The sequence below is a fragment of the Stegostoma tigrinum genome, chromosome 25, assembly GCF_030684315.1.
Source record: "Stegostoma tigrinum isolate sSteTig4 chromosome 25, sSteTig4.hap1, whole genome shotgun sequence".
In the NCBI taxonomy this organism is placed as follows: Eukaryota; Metazoa; Chordata; class Chondrichthyes; order Orectolobiformes; family Stegostomatidae; genus Stegostoma; species Stegostoma tigrinum.
This window is the reverse complement of record NC_081378.1, coordinates 41436247-41451170: the sequence shown is the minus strand read 5'-3', so window position 1 is coordinate 41451170 and position 14924 is coordinate 41436247. Positions and strand designations below refer to the sequence as shown.

Here is a 14924-nt window from a genome sequence, read left to right as displayed (position 1 = left end):
TGCAAAGTTGATTGATTGCTCATTTAAGCCATAAAAGTTCATTTTAATGGACTAGTGTACACGAGAGCCATTTAATAATTTCATTGCATAGTTTGCTTAAATCATTTCACTTAGTTTAAATCTGGATACTTGTGGTGGATGAGATACTTACTTAAAAGCTGATTATTTTATAAACTTTAATTCTGTTTCCATAATAAAGCTAAACCATCTTAGTAATAAATGCTGTGTTATTTGATGCAAGAGGGGAAAAATGTCAGTGATTTTGTTCTAAAACGTTGCTTCCATGATCTGTAAATAAGCAGTAACTTCAGCAATAAGCAACAAATGTTTAACCCCATCTTCATTTTCAAAAGCAATATTGAGCACAACTAATTACCATATTATTGTTTGCGCCCAAAATGAGGATTATTCAGAAATTGGCCTAATGTTTTAAAAAGTAGCAAAAAAAAGCTAATAATTATTTCCCTGAAAGGTGAAAGTTTCCATTGTGGCATAGTTCTACATGCAGCAGAAAGCTGCTGTTGCTCCTGCTTTTTCAAGGATGAATCTATATGGAAAGCATAGCCAGGGAATTTGACTTAGATTGACATAGCTGAGTCCAATCCATTTTTTTCTTGTTGTCCATCTGTAATTAACTTTAGTTCCAGTCAACAAGATGTTGACGAGGCAGTGTAGTCCTAGTTGTTTTGTTTTTGCTTTTCCATACTTTTGAAATCAAATTCGATTCTCCAGAGTGCCTTAGCTAATATCTTCTAATGGCTGACTGCAGATAGTCTCAGACAATTTTGGTTCAATGTACCTTGATAAAGAACCATCTTTTGCATTTAGCTCTGGAGATGTAAACTTAACTGTTGTAATTAAATTGATATCTACTATATTATGAAAGGATTTTTGATTTGTTTTTGCAGAAACCATGTGATACTACAGGAAAGTGCACAGCATGTCAGCAGGTTCATAGCACTGGCAAATCTTAACAACTCTAATAAGAAAAAGGTAAGTAAGCAAACTTTTAAATCGCCAGCATGATTCTGTTGGGAGAACATTAACATTTAACATCAGAAGACATAGATTGTCCTTTCTGAGTTCATTTCTCAATCTGTTTAACCATGTTTATTTTAAATTCCATTTAGTATTAACGTTTCAGATGTTTAGGTAATACAGTGTGGAGCTGGAGGAAGAAGGCAGCCCAGGCAGCATCAGAGGAACTGGAAAGCTGACATTTCGGTTCAGGACTCTTTAGAATTTCTGCATTTCTGAAGATGGGACCTGACCTGAAACGTCTGCTTTCCTGCTCCACTGATGCTGCCTGGACTGGTGTGTTCCTCCAGCTCCACACTGATGCTGGAGTCTGAGGTAACACAGTGTGGAGCTGAAGGAACACACCAGTCCAGGCAGCATCAGAGGAGAAGGAAAGCAGACGTTTCAGGTCAGGTCCCATCTTCAGAAATGCAGCAATTCTAAAGAGTCCTGAACCGAAACGTCAGCTTTCCAGTTCCTCTGATGCTGCCTGGACTGGTGTGCTCCTCCAGCTCCACGCTATTACCTCAGACTCCAGCATCAGCAGTTCTTACTATCTCATTCGCTTAGGTAATTTGTTTGTCTGAAGTGTCTTTATGTTCTGTTTGCTCTTCTCAACTATTTTAAGGACATTAAACATGCAAAAAAGTATTTGTGTGCTAGAATATCAGTAAGACTATTTAGGCTACAATTAGTGTCATTTGAGCGATGGATGTAAACTTACTTATGATTGGTGTATTTTTTGCTATGTAAACTGAAAAACCCTCTCTTTACACTTTGCATTTATTAGTTCCTGAGGAAGTTCCTCAGTGTTTAGTCCTTGTCCCAACCAGCTTCTGTTGCTTTATCAATGACATTCCCTCCATCATAAGGTGCAAAGTAGGGAATGTTTGCAAATGATTGCACAATATTCAGCAGTATTTGTGACTCCTTGGATACTGAAGCAGTCTCTGCCCAAACACAGAAAAACCCAGCCAGTATTGACGTGTTGGTCTGACATGTGGTAAAATGTTACTTACAAGTGCCAAGCAGTGACCATCTCTAACGAGAGAATGTAGACATGGCCTGTTGACACTCAATGGCATTATCCTTGCTCAGTGTCATACTGTTAAAACACTGGTGTTGCCATTGACTAACCATATATTATGGCTTCACCAGGCCAGAGGCTAGGAATCGTATGGAAAGTAACTCAAAAGCCCATCTGCCACCAACAAGGCACAGGTCAGCAATGTTCTGGAATGTTTCCTGCTTGCTTGAATGAGTCCCATAGCATTTGAAGTTTGACAGTCTTCAAGGCAAAGCCGCTTGCTTATCCGGCGCCATCTTCACAAACATTTACTCCCTCTACTTTTGATGCACAGGAGCAGAAATACATACCTTCTGTGAGATGCATTGCAGATATTCACCATCACCCCTTATAAACCCATGAGATCTATTATCAAGAAGGCCAAGGGCAACAAATGTGTGCACACGCCGCCATCTGTCAGTTTTCTTCAAAGCCACTTGCCTGGATTGGAACTAAATTGCTGGCTTTTGGTTTTGCTGGGTCAAAATCCTGGAATCCCCTCCCTAACAGCACTGTGGATGTACCAAATGCCTGCCACTTTTCAAGAATCCAGTTGCTTACCACCATCTCTAGTGCAATTGGGGATGAATAATAAATTCTGGCTCAGTAAGCAATGCCCCCAGCTTTTGAATGACTTAAAAAACTGTCTGAGGTACTATTGTTTGAGTAGGATGTTGAACAGACGGCAGTTCTTACCCTTTAATGCACAAACTATCCCATGGGACATTTGGAAGAGCAATAGTTATAAGCATCCTAGCTAACACTTTTCCTTCAAAAACAAATCATAACTCTTGCTGTTTTTGAGTTCTTGCTATGCAAATATTGAGTAATTTATTTGCCTAGTTATAGCAGTTGTCACAATTGCCTGTCATTGTGCTTTTGCGCATTCTGAGAGTCTGAAAAATGTTACAAAAATATAAGTTTCAGCTTTCATTTTCAAGAATTTTCTTTTTGTTTAATGTTTTTACTTCTAAGCTTAAGAATGTTTTGTGAAGTATACCAAGCTTTTGGTTTACAGGTGTTTAATGCATAACTTACATTATAAGGCATTTCAAAAATAATATAACATTCCTTTTTTCAGAAACTTTAAAGAGTAATTTCACTGAAGTAATTTCTTCTAAATGTGAGAAGATCAAGAATTTCAGTTTTGTAAATAATAGAACATAGAACAATACAGCACAGAACAGGCCCTTCGGCCCTCGATGTTGCGCCGACCTGTGAACTAATCTAAGCCCCTTCCCCTACACTATCCCATCATCATCCAATCTGACTTATTTCAAAAGAATTTATTAACAATTCTTGAACAAAAAATGAATAGTTCTTTATTGCTTCATCTGTCCTCAACATATTTGGTTCACAAGGAAGAGGTATTAAAAATCCTTCAGAAGGTGAAGATAGATAAGCCCCCTGGGCCGGATGGGATTTATCCTCAGATCCTCTGGGAGGCCAGGGAGGAGATTGCCGAGCCTTTGGCATTGATCTTCAACTCGTCATTGTCTACAGGAATAGTGCCAGATGACTGGAGGATAGCAAATGTGGTTCCCCTGTTCAAGAAGGGGAGTAGAGACAACCCTGGTAATTATAGACCAGTGAGCCTTACCTCAGTTGTTGGCAAAGTGTTGGAAAAGGTTATAAGGGATAGGATTTATAATCATCTAGAAAATAATAAATTGATTAGGGATAGTCAGCACGGTTTTGTGAAGGGAAGGTTGTGCCTCACAAACCTTATTGAGTTCTTTGAGAAGGTGACCAAACAGGTAGATGAGAGTAAACCGGTTGATGTGGTGTATATGGATTTCAGCAAGGTGTTCGATAAGATTCCCCACAATAGGCTATTGTACAAAATGCGGAGGAATGGAATTGTGGGAGATATCGCAGTTTGGATCGGAAATTGGCTTGCTGAAAGAAGACAGAGGGTGGTAGTTGATGGGAAATGTTCATCCTGGAGACCAGTTACTAGTGGTGTACCGCAAGGGTCGGTTTTGGGTCCAGTGCTGTTTGTCATTTTTATAAATGACCTGGATGAGGGCATAGAAGGATGGGTTAGTAAATTTGCAGACGACACTAAGGTCGGTGGAGTTGTGGATAGTGACGAAGGATGCTGTAGGTTGCACAGAGACATAGATAAGCTGCAGAGCTGGGCTGAGAGGTGGCAAATGGAGTTTAATGCAGACAAGCGTGAGGTGATGCACTTTGGTAGGAGTAACCAGAAGGCAAAGTACAGGGCTAATGGTAAGATTCTTAGTAGTGTAGATGATCAGAGAGATCTCGGTGTCCATGTACACAGAACCTTGAAAGTTGCCACCCAGGTTGACAGGGCCTGTTAAGAAGGCATACAGTGTTTTAGCTTTTACTAATAGAGGGATCGAGTTCCGGAACGAAGAGGTAATGGTGAAGCTGTACAAAACTGTGGTGCGGCCACACTTGGAGTATTGCGTACAGTTCTGGTCACTGCATTATAAGAAGGATGTGGAAGCTTTGGAAAGGGTGCAGAGGAGATTTACTAGGATGTTGCCTGGTATGGAGGGAAGGTCTTACGAGGAAAGGCTGAGGGATTTGAGGCTGTTTTCATTAGAGAGAAGAAGGCTGAGAGGTGACTTAATTGAAACATATAAAATAATCAGTGGATTAGATAGGGTGGATAGGGAGAGCCTTTTTCCTTGGATGGTGACGGCGAGCACAAGGGGGCATAGCTTTAAATTGAGGGGTGAAAGATATAGGATAGATGTAAGAGGTAGTTTCTTTACTCAGAGTAGTAAGGGAATGGAACGCTTTGCCTGCAACGGTAGTAGACTTGCCAACTTTAGGTCCATTTAAGTCGTCATTGGACAAGCATATGGACGTACATGGAATAGTGTAGGTTAGATGGGCTTGAGATCGGTATGACAGGTTGGCACAACATCGAGGGCCGAAGGGCCTGTACTGTGCTGTAATGTTCTATGTTCTATATTTGTAAGCTTTTTCTCCAGAATTTCTTACTATATTTTGTTTTGACTGGATGGAAAGGAGGCATGTGAACATAGAAATTGGCGCAAGCAGAAGTAGGCCATTCAACCTTGCAACCTCATTTGTATTATTCTGTACGATCATAGCTAATCTATTTGTGTTTTGAGTTCCACATTCCATGATCTTTGATTCCCTTGCCTAACAAGTATTTAACTACCTCTGTTTTAAAGATATTTAGTAACCTAGCTTTCATCGCCTTCTGAAGCAGTGTTCAAAATTTGCACAACTCTAAAAAATATTCTCCGTATTTCACTCTAAAAGGGTGACACTCAGTTTTAAAATAGTGTCTCCAAGCTCTGGACTCAAGCAGAAGAGGAACCATCCTTTCCACGCACACCTCATTAAGACCTTTCAGCCTGTCCAACCAGCTCATTCCAGGTATCAATCCAGTAAACCACCTCTAAGCTGCCCACTGTGCATTTATACCTTCAATGAGGAGACCTGTACTTCACACAGTATTTGAGATGTGGTCTCACCAATGCCCCCTATGTCTGACCTTCCATGGCCAAATTTACTCATAATGAAGGATAACTTCCTATTAACCTTTTTTGACTTTGTGTCGTACCTACACAGTGATCTTTTATGACTGTGCCCCAGAGCACTTAGATCCCTACACACTGTAGAATACAGCAGTCATTCTCTCTCAAAATTATCTCAGTTTTTCTGTATTTCTGAAGAAGGGTTCAGACCCGAAACATCAGCTTTTTTGCTCCCCTGATGATGCTTGGCGTGCTGTGTTCATCCAGCTCTATGCCTTGTTATCTCCATTTTTTTTGTTCCTTCTCCCAAAGTGAGCAATTTCACATTTTCTCTCATTTTACTGTCATCTGTCAGATTTTTGCCCATTCAAAGTCCTATCTTTGTATGAATGTATGAGTAGGCCGCATCTTTCACTGGATCAATTGTTTAAATTTTGTTAGTTTTCTTGATTTATAATTTGTATTTAATTGCCTCCCTTAGAAATAACTGCAAATGACAAAAAACTACATTGAACAAAATTTATGATTCTAATTTAAATGACTTGACATTTCTCTCTTTCTGTCTGATCTTATGTTATACATGCCAAAATTTATTGAACGTTAATTCTCTGATTTTGTTTTTATAGTATCTGTATGCATTTAACATAATGCCCTTACGTGCTATGGATCCAGTTGAACTTGCAAAACAGCCATTGGATGTAACTGAAAGTCCATATAGGAAAATGATGAGGGAGTTTCAAAAAACAAAAACAGATGAAACTGCAACAGTAAGTATATGAAGGAAACCTTTCTTGTAATATTAGTTGCAAATTAGAAGCCCAATAATTAGTCCTTTGTCAAATTTCACACAAGCCACTGTCCTTTCAATAGGGTTCAAAATATATTGTGTATACATTCTAAGGTCTGGAAATCTGCTGTTGGCAGTATAATATGGTGTTGGGTTTTTTCATTTTTTTTATGTGAACAGCACTAAACCCCATTACTTTTATTTCATCTGTTGTTCAGATTGTAAAAGTTTACTGACTTCTGCGAAAAGTGAAATATTGTATTTTCAGCTTTATTATGGACTGAATTGCATACAAACATGAAACAGGATTAGGTGGTTGGCCCCTTGAGCTTGCTATGCCATTTAAGATTGTGTATTGTAATCTCAAAACAACATTACTACCAACCTGCTAACCTTTCCGTGATTTCTAATAGTTTCTGCCCTGAAAATATTCAGTGTGTGCTTCCACTCTCTTCAGGACGAGAGTTCTAAAGATACTGAGGAAAATACATTAGCCTCAATTCTGTCTTAAATGTGACTTCTAGTTCTAGATTCTCTTCTAAGGTGAAATATCATCTCTACATCTACCTTATCAAGGTCGCTCAGGAACTTGTATGTCTGAATTGTTACTTATTACTCTTTTAAACTCCAGCAGATGCAAGTATGAGAACTTTATTAAAAGTATGATAATTAAAATTCATATCAAAAATAATTATGAAACAGTTTGGATATAATGAAACATGTGGGATGGAGGAAATTGCACAAATCATGCTTTCTAAGCATTATTTGAAATCTAGCCAAACATGTAATGATAGCAATATATCTGGTAACGCTGACTTATTCTATAATTGTGCAAACATATTTGAGTAAATTGTTCATTAAACTTAATCCATCTTTTGTCTTCGTTAAACAGTTTTCCAGAAAAGTAGGAGTTGGCCATTTGGCCCTTTGAGCCAAGTTCAACCTTTTAATAAGATCGTGGTCCCAAATCCACATTCCCAGAATTTTAATAGCCAATGACTTCCTCGTCAGTTGAGCATCTGTTTACCTCTCCCTCAAAAATATTCAACAACCCTGCCTCCACCAGAAGAGGGTTACAAAGACTTATGAATCTTTAAGACCAAAAATAATCCTCCTCAACGCTGTTTTTAAATAGAAATCCCCTCCTTTTAAACTATGTCCCCTAGGCCTAGTCTCTCCCACAAGAAAAAACATCCTTCAGACTCTTACTTGCACGTTTCAGTGTATTTACCTGTCTTTTTTTCCAAATGCCAGTGGATGCAGGCCCAGTCCATCCAAACTTTCCTCATAAGATAACTCGCCATCCTTAATCCCAAGCATCAGTCGAGTGAACTTCCTCCAAACTATTTCTAACACATTTATATCCTTCAATAAGTAGACCAAAACTATACACTGTACACCTGATGTGAAATTAGCATTGCCTATGCAAATCTGGCGAAACATCTCTACTTTTATATCCTGCATTGCTTGTATTAAATATTAACACTTCACTTGACTTCTTATAGTTTTCTGTGTCGTGTTCCAATTTTCTTAAACACATAACAGGATACCCAGGTCCCACTGTAATTCAGATTGTGTAATCTTTATTTAAACAATATGTTGTATTTCTGTTGCCCAGTGGACAAGTTCACATATTCCATTATTATACTTAGTCTGCTAAATTTTTGTCCAGTCACTTGATTTATGGTCTTTGTGTGTTATTCTAGATGACTAATTAGTCCCTTTTAGACTGACCAGTAATTATTGGATAGGGTGGAGCAGAGCAGAAGAAGCAAATTTCATTTGGTTGTATTCAACATCCATTTCGAATTCTTACATTGTGTGTGTGTATACACAGGACCCACTTCTGCTCAATCTACGTGGAAATTTCTCAGTTCCTGTGCTGCATAGGTTAATTCTAGTCTGTGGAGCTTTCCCTTCACTGGTATTTTCTCTCAGGAAAGCAGTTTTATGAATCTATAATTTACTATTTGTTGCTCCAATAGCTAATTTAATTTACAGGGAGAGTCTCAGTTCTTCTTTGACTTGAGTACAAAAGGAAAGAAAAGACCCTCTGAAGGAGGAAGACCTTCACCCCATCAATCAAAACAGCCCCGAACGATATGTAAGTACCTGGAAACTTTGTTTTGTGTGTAAGATTTCAGCTTTACTTCCTAATTGCAATTGGGAAGTGACAGCACGTTAATAAATTTTAAAGGGAATGAATTCAACTTTAGAAAGCAGATTTGCACATTTTCTTTTTAATCTTGTTTTTAATGTGCTAACCTGATGTTTCTGTGACATAAAAGGTGACTTGTCTTTTTCTTAAACTTTTTGTTGCAAAATTCAGCCTTAAAGCAGCTTTAAGGAAATTGTTCAGGGCTGTGATCAACGCTATTCTCAGCAGTGCAGAGCTTTGCACTAAGCCTGTAAATTTCTATCCTCTTTTTGCCTTGGTTCTTCAGTTGTATTTGGGTTTTTTCCCCTATTCTCAGCCTGCTATATATCTAAAAACAGAGGTATTTACTACAAATTGCATTGCCTGTAATTAATACATAGAAACAACAAAAGATTTTTTAAAATAGCTAATAGTTGATCACTTGCTGATTGAATCAGAGGATGTCGTTGACGATGATGTACAAGAAAAGTAAAATTTTAAACCCAGTTACAGAATGTGATGTCTGAAATGTCAAGCAGTCAGCAGCTTTCTCCTCCCAGTGGTGTCAATACCTCCATACTTTAGGGCAACTTTGAGCATATCCTTCTCCTTTTTTTCTTTGACTAGCCTTTGTGCTTTGGCTAGCTGAGAGTTGAGAGAAGTGAAGCTGCTGATGGAAATAGTTTTCAGGCATCGGGCACGATGGTTGATCTGTTGGAGTTGGTTCTTCTGGAGCAGGGCTTGTTGCTAATAAATGCAGTTTAACAGAAGATGTTTGTGTTAGTCCATTCGTCTTCCTGTTTGGTCCCTATGGTTCAATGTATGCAGCACTGGTGAAAGTGCTAAGGATCTTGATATCACAATGGTGGAGAGTCCAGCTTCCGCTGCAGCAGAGAGAAGGTTGGTCAGTTCAACAGCCTTATATAACCATGACCTTGTGTTGATTTCCAGAGCTCCTTGTTGCCAAAGACACGTGTGAAAGTAAGATGTTAGTTGAAAACTAAGGAGATGTGGATTGAATCATTTGAATGGGCTGAATTTTGGCAGATGAAATGATATTTAGATAATGTGATGGTTTCCAGGATAAATAGGAGTAGAAAAACAATCAAGGAATTTAAAGGAAGCGAACCTATGAAATGCTATAATATGAAGAGATTCTGATGTTCTCATATATATAATATATGAAACTAAGAAGCAGCTACACGAAAGGCAAACACTTTTAAGGAGTTATACAGCATGGAAACAGACACTTCAGTCCAATTCGTCCAGGTATCCTAAACGCAACTATTCTGTTTTGCCTATATCTCTCAACTTTTCCTATTCTTGTATCTGTCTAAATGTCTTTTAAATGTTATAATTGTACCCACTTCTACCATTTCCTCTGGCAGTTTATTCCACATATGAACCACCCTCTGTGTTGAAAAAGTTGCCCCTCGGGTCCCTTTTAAATCTGGCCCCTCTCACCTTAAACCTGTGCCGTCTAGTTTTGGATTCCCCTATCCTTGGAAAAAGACTTTAACTAACTATTCATCTTACATACGCCCGTCATTATTTTATAAACCTGTGTAAGGTCACCCCTCAGCTTCTAATGCTGTATGGGGGAAAAGGTCCCAGCCCCCCCTCATTGGTCAAACTCTTCAGCCCCAGCAACATGCTTGTAAATTTTCTCTGTACCTTTTTTAGTTTAACAACTTTCCTATGGCAAGGTGACCAGAATTGTACACTATTCCAAAAATGGCCCGTGTCTTATAACCAGTCAATTTTATTGCAATAGGAAATAGAATTTTGGATTTAAGAATCATACAACACTGCTTTTGTATTAAATGGATTGAAGTGTAAACTTTTAATAGGCAGAATTCAATCTAATGATATTTTCATTATGTCTGAAATTGGTGTCTTATACACATTCTTGTTTCTTAAAGAACACCTTCATTATTATCATATATGATATATAAAAGTCCCTGAACATTATGGGCAATTTTTTTTTAAGCATGGCCAATCCACCTAGCCTATACATCTTTGGACTGCGGAAGCAAACTGGAGCAGAGCAAATTCCCAAAGGAAACCCATCCGCACGGGAGAATGTGCAGTCTCCACACAGTCACCCAAAGGTGAAACTGAACCAGGCTTCCTGTTGCTGTGAGACAATATTAACTACTGAGCCACTGTGCTGCCCATTTCAAATTTTGCATATGTAATTGCATATACATGTTAAACTTCCCACTGCTGCTACTCCATTGAATAGTATTGCTACTTTACATCACAGAAAGTGAAATAAAACTGATTAGTGGACTTCTATCACTCTGTAATTCTCTTTGCATTCACTCGTGCACATGCTCTCCTGTAACATGGTGAGGTTTGAAGTGGAAGGCGCACATACTATTATCCTATCCAGATAGTAAATAAATGGTGTCTCAAGACATTGACCAAATAAATTGCTTTTTAAAAATTTCAGGATTATTCAAATATGCTCATAATTGTGCCAATTTTTAGTAAGTTGCTATTTGTTGTGCGCAAGGACCCTAAAACCATAGCTGTAGTTGATCATCCAGTTATTTCTGTAGACCTTTTCAATTCTCTCATTCACCCACCTTGCCAGGTGCAATTCCATTAGCAAACCTATTTTGTCTCACTGAGTAGCCAATTTATTTTGTAGCATTGAGTGCGTATAGGTTGTTGCATTGACACAATGAGGAGGATTTCAAAACCAGTGCTATATTTGTCCCATTTCTAGAGAAAGCAATGAATAGTAGTCAGCTGCAGTGATTGTAGCTGCCTTTCTGTGATGTAAAGTAGCAATACTATTCAATGGAGTAGCAGCAGTGGGAAGTTTAACATGTATATGCAATTACATATGCAAAATTTGAAATGGGCAGCACAGTGGCTCAGTAGTTAATATTGTCTCACAGCAACAGGAAGCCTGGTTCAGTTTCACCTTTGGGTGACTGTGTGGAGACTGCACATTCTCCCGTGCGGATGGGTTTCCTTTGGGAATTTGCTCTGCTCCAGTTTGCTTCCGCAGTCCAAAGATGTATAGGCTAGGTGGATTGGCCATGCTTAAAAAAAAATTGCCCATAATGTTCAGGGACTTTTAAGCTAGGTGGATTAGCCATGGGAAATGCAGGGTTGGGGTTTCGGTGTGGGTGGGATGCTCTTCGGAGGGGTTGGTGTGGACTCAATGGGCCAAGTGGCCTGCATCCACACTTTAGGGATTCTATGAAATGTCTAAAACTCACACTGAATGTACTCCATGACTTTCTTGCTCATTTTTCAAATTGAAGATGCTCGTTGTTTTCCTTTTATGCATGTAAAAAGTACTTGATATAACTTCAAGAACACAGTTGAAAATGGTTATCTTTGTTCTTGTAGCTCAGCCCACAAGTCCTTGCTGGTTCTGCCTTGCTAGTCCTGAAGTAGAAAAGCACTTGGTTATCAGTATTGGAACACATGTAAGTACTGTTAGAAAATAGCCTGTAATATAAACTTTTAAGCGTTCTTTGCTACTGAAACACGTGTTCAAAACACTGTTTTAATTACATAGACATCCTTTGTCTATGATGTATTTAGTTGTAGCATTGTTGGGAAAACTGTCAGATAAAATTAATTAACAGTGCTGCACTTTGATTTAAGACCATCCTTGTGGATGTCACAATGACAAACTAAAAATTGATGAATGTACAATGTTCAGTGCTTTCCACAGTTCTTGAGACACTGAAATAGCTTGAACTAATATGCTGCAAGACTGAGACAATGTTGTAGTTTGGCCTGATAGGTGACAAACAAATCTTACCTTGACATTCAGTAGTACAACCTGGACTGAACCCCTTTAGAACCAGTACACTGGCTGGGTTATCATTGAAACTGAACAGGGCCAGTTGTATAAATACTATGACTACAAGATCAGAGAATTCATGAGATGTTTTTAGACCTGAGTCCTCAAAGCTTGTTCCCATGTCTATAAGGCATAAGTCCTGAGTATGATGGAATATTCTCCACTTGCCTAGATGAGTGCAGCAATACACAAAAAAAATTAACATTATGCAGGGCAGAGCAGCCCAATTAATTGGCACAGGGGAGGTGATGGCCTAGTGGTTTTATTGCTGGACTATTAATCCCGAGACTCCAAGCAATGTTCTGGGTACCAGGGTTCGTATTCCACCATGATAGATGGTCAAATTTGATTTCAGTTTTAAAAAAAAAAGTGAAATTTAGAGTCTAATTGAATGATTTATTGTCATTTGCATTTTACGGTGAATAATACAGTAAAAGACTTGAAAAGCTTCGATTGTTGCCACAGTATGGTGGCATTTTAAATAGTTTAAGAATGAAAAGATATAAGTGAAAGCGAATTCATCTTGATTCTGGTTCTGTCATGAGCCCTGAGCCAGGTCACCCACCACATCTGCTCAGTCCCACCAACGTAGGAGTCACCACTCTTTAGGCGCCATCTTTTCGCCACTGGGCCCACATTGCCGATGCCACTGATAATGTTGGGTCACATGCTATATCCACACTTGCCCTGCTACCACAAAGTCCCTGGTTCCTCTACCACCCTGATGATGTTTGGAGTCCCTGTTCTGGGCCTGCAGCATCTAGGAGACCCTTGGCTGTACTGCCAGGCCAGGCCATAGCCCTCTGGCAATTAGGAGTGGGCAATAAATGCTGGCCAAGCTAGCAACGCCCTGATCCTGGGAATGAATTAAGACAAAATATGTCTACCATTATCAAAATATTTATTCCATTTTGCACCAATGCACAGTAGCAGCAAGATGTACTGTATTAGAGATGCACTCAGAAGAAACTTCCCAAGACAACTTCACCGCTTTCCAAACCCATGATTTCTAATCACCAAGGGCAAGGACAGCAGAAGCATTAGAACATGGCACCTTCCACAGTACACACCTTCCTGGTTTGGAGTTATGTCACTACAGCGGGATCATAAGACCATGCTTATCAGAATAGACTTAGGCCACTTACCCCATTGAATCTGCTCTGCCATTCAATCATGGCTGATATGTTTTTTAATCCCTATCTCTGCTTTCTCCCCATAACCCTTGATTTCCTTACTAATCAAGAGTCTGTCTATCTCTGATTTAAATATACTCAAAAGCTTTGCCTGTACAGCTTTCTGTGGCAAATGAGTTCCACCAATACACCACCCTCTGGCTGAAGAAATTCCTCCTTGTCTCCAATCTAAAGAATTGTCCATTCGCTCTGAGGCTGTGGCCTTGTGACCTACTCTCTTCTCCTAGTGGAAACATCTTCTCCATGTCCACTCTATCCAGGCCTGTCAGTATTTCTAAGTTTCAATAAGACCCACCCCCATCCTTCTAAACTCTGCTTACAGACCCACCAACCACTCCTCATGTGACAAGCCCTTCGTCCCAGGATTGTTCTTGTAAGTCTCCACTGGATCCCCTCCAGGGCCAGCACAACCTTGCATAGGTATGGGGCGCAAAACCACTTGCATTATTCCAAATGCTGGGTCAAAATCCTGGAACATCACCCCCTTCCTGCCCCTCTTTCTCCCATAGAGTACCTATGCCAAATAAATTTATGGAAGCTCAAGATGACAATTGATTGCCACCTATGCTAAGGAAATAATGGATGCGAAACATATGCAGATCTTGCCAGTGGCACCTATATCATGTGAAAGAATAAAAGATAATGCCTCTAAGAATAGCCAATAACCCCTCTCACCTGAGTGAGCTGAGCACTGAAAATTATGTGTGTGCTTACTGTATTTTTCTGCGGGATTACATTATTACCAATATACACAGTAATTGGATTGCATAAGTGTATTTTCTGGAACATAATTCATTTATCAGCTTAAGTGATTGTAAATTCCTTTTTGTTTTACAGTGTTATATTGCCCTTGCAAAAGGTAGCTTAACCCCTGATCATGTGCTTATTTTGCCTATTGGGCACCATCAGTCAGTGGTAGAGCTTCCTTCAGAAGTCATAGAAGAAGTAGAGAAGTGTAAACTGGCTTTGAAAAAGTTTTACAAGAGCATTGGGAAAAGGTTTGTAATGTTCGAAAGAAACTACAGGAGTCAGCACTTACAGTTGCAGGTAATTTTTTGTCTCATCAAATATTTGAGTAAAACCTTGAATTGTTAATGTATAAACTTCCACTTTCAAAATGGCAGCATATGTTGATTTGAAACATCAGTCATTTGTTCTGATCCAAGGAACATTTAAAATTTGATGTTCTCATGTGGTCGATCTTAAATTGATTGGTTTTGTAAGTACCAGACCAATCCTACAGTCACCACAAAGAATAATATTGAGTTGAAGACTTTGTAGTGAAAAATGATCAAGTCCTTCTGTTATTTGAAACTTCCAGCTCACACATTAAATGATATTGTTTCATTAGTTTAAGTCTGAAATAATCCTAGATGTTATCTCATCTGGTATGATGATGAGCTTTTC

General features: G+C 39.0%; 1 protein-coding gene across 8 annotated transcripts in view; it reads left to right on the top strand.

Annotated features, from left to right (window-relative positions):
• The window catches only part of cwf19l1 (CWF19 like cell cycle control factor 1), a 150655-nt gene that overhangs the window by 9707 nt on the left and 126024 nt on the right, over positions 1-14924 (top strand). For all 8 annotated transcript variants that reach the window (XM_059654664.1, XM_048554068.2, XM_048554066.2 and 5 more), the window contains 5 exons: positions 909-993; positions 6195-6335; positions 8357-8459; positions 11862-11941; positions 14355-14564. In XM_059654664.1, the coding sequence (XP_059510647.1) occupies positions 909-993; positions 6195-6335; positions 8357-8459; positions 11862-11941; positions 14355-14564 (619 nt within the window). The remainder of the gene's footprint in view (positions 1-908; positions 994-6194; positions 6336-8356; positions 8460-11861; positions 11942-14354; positions 14565-14924) is intronic.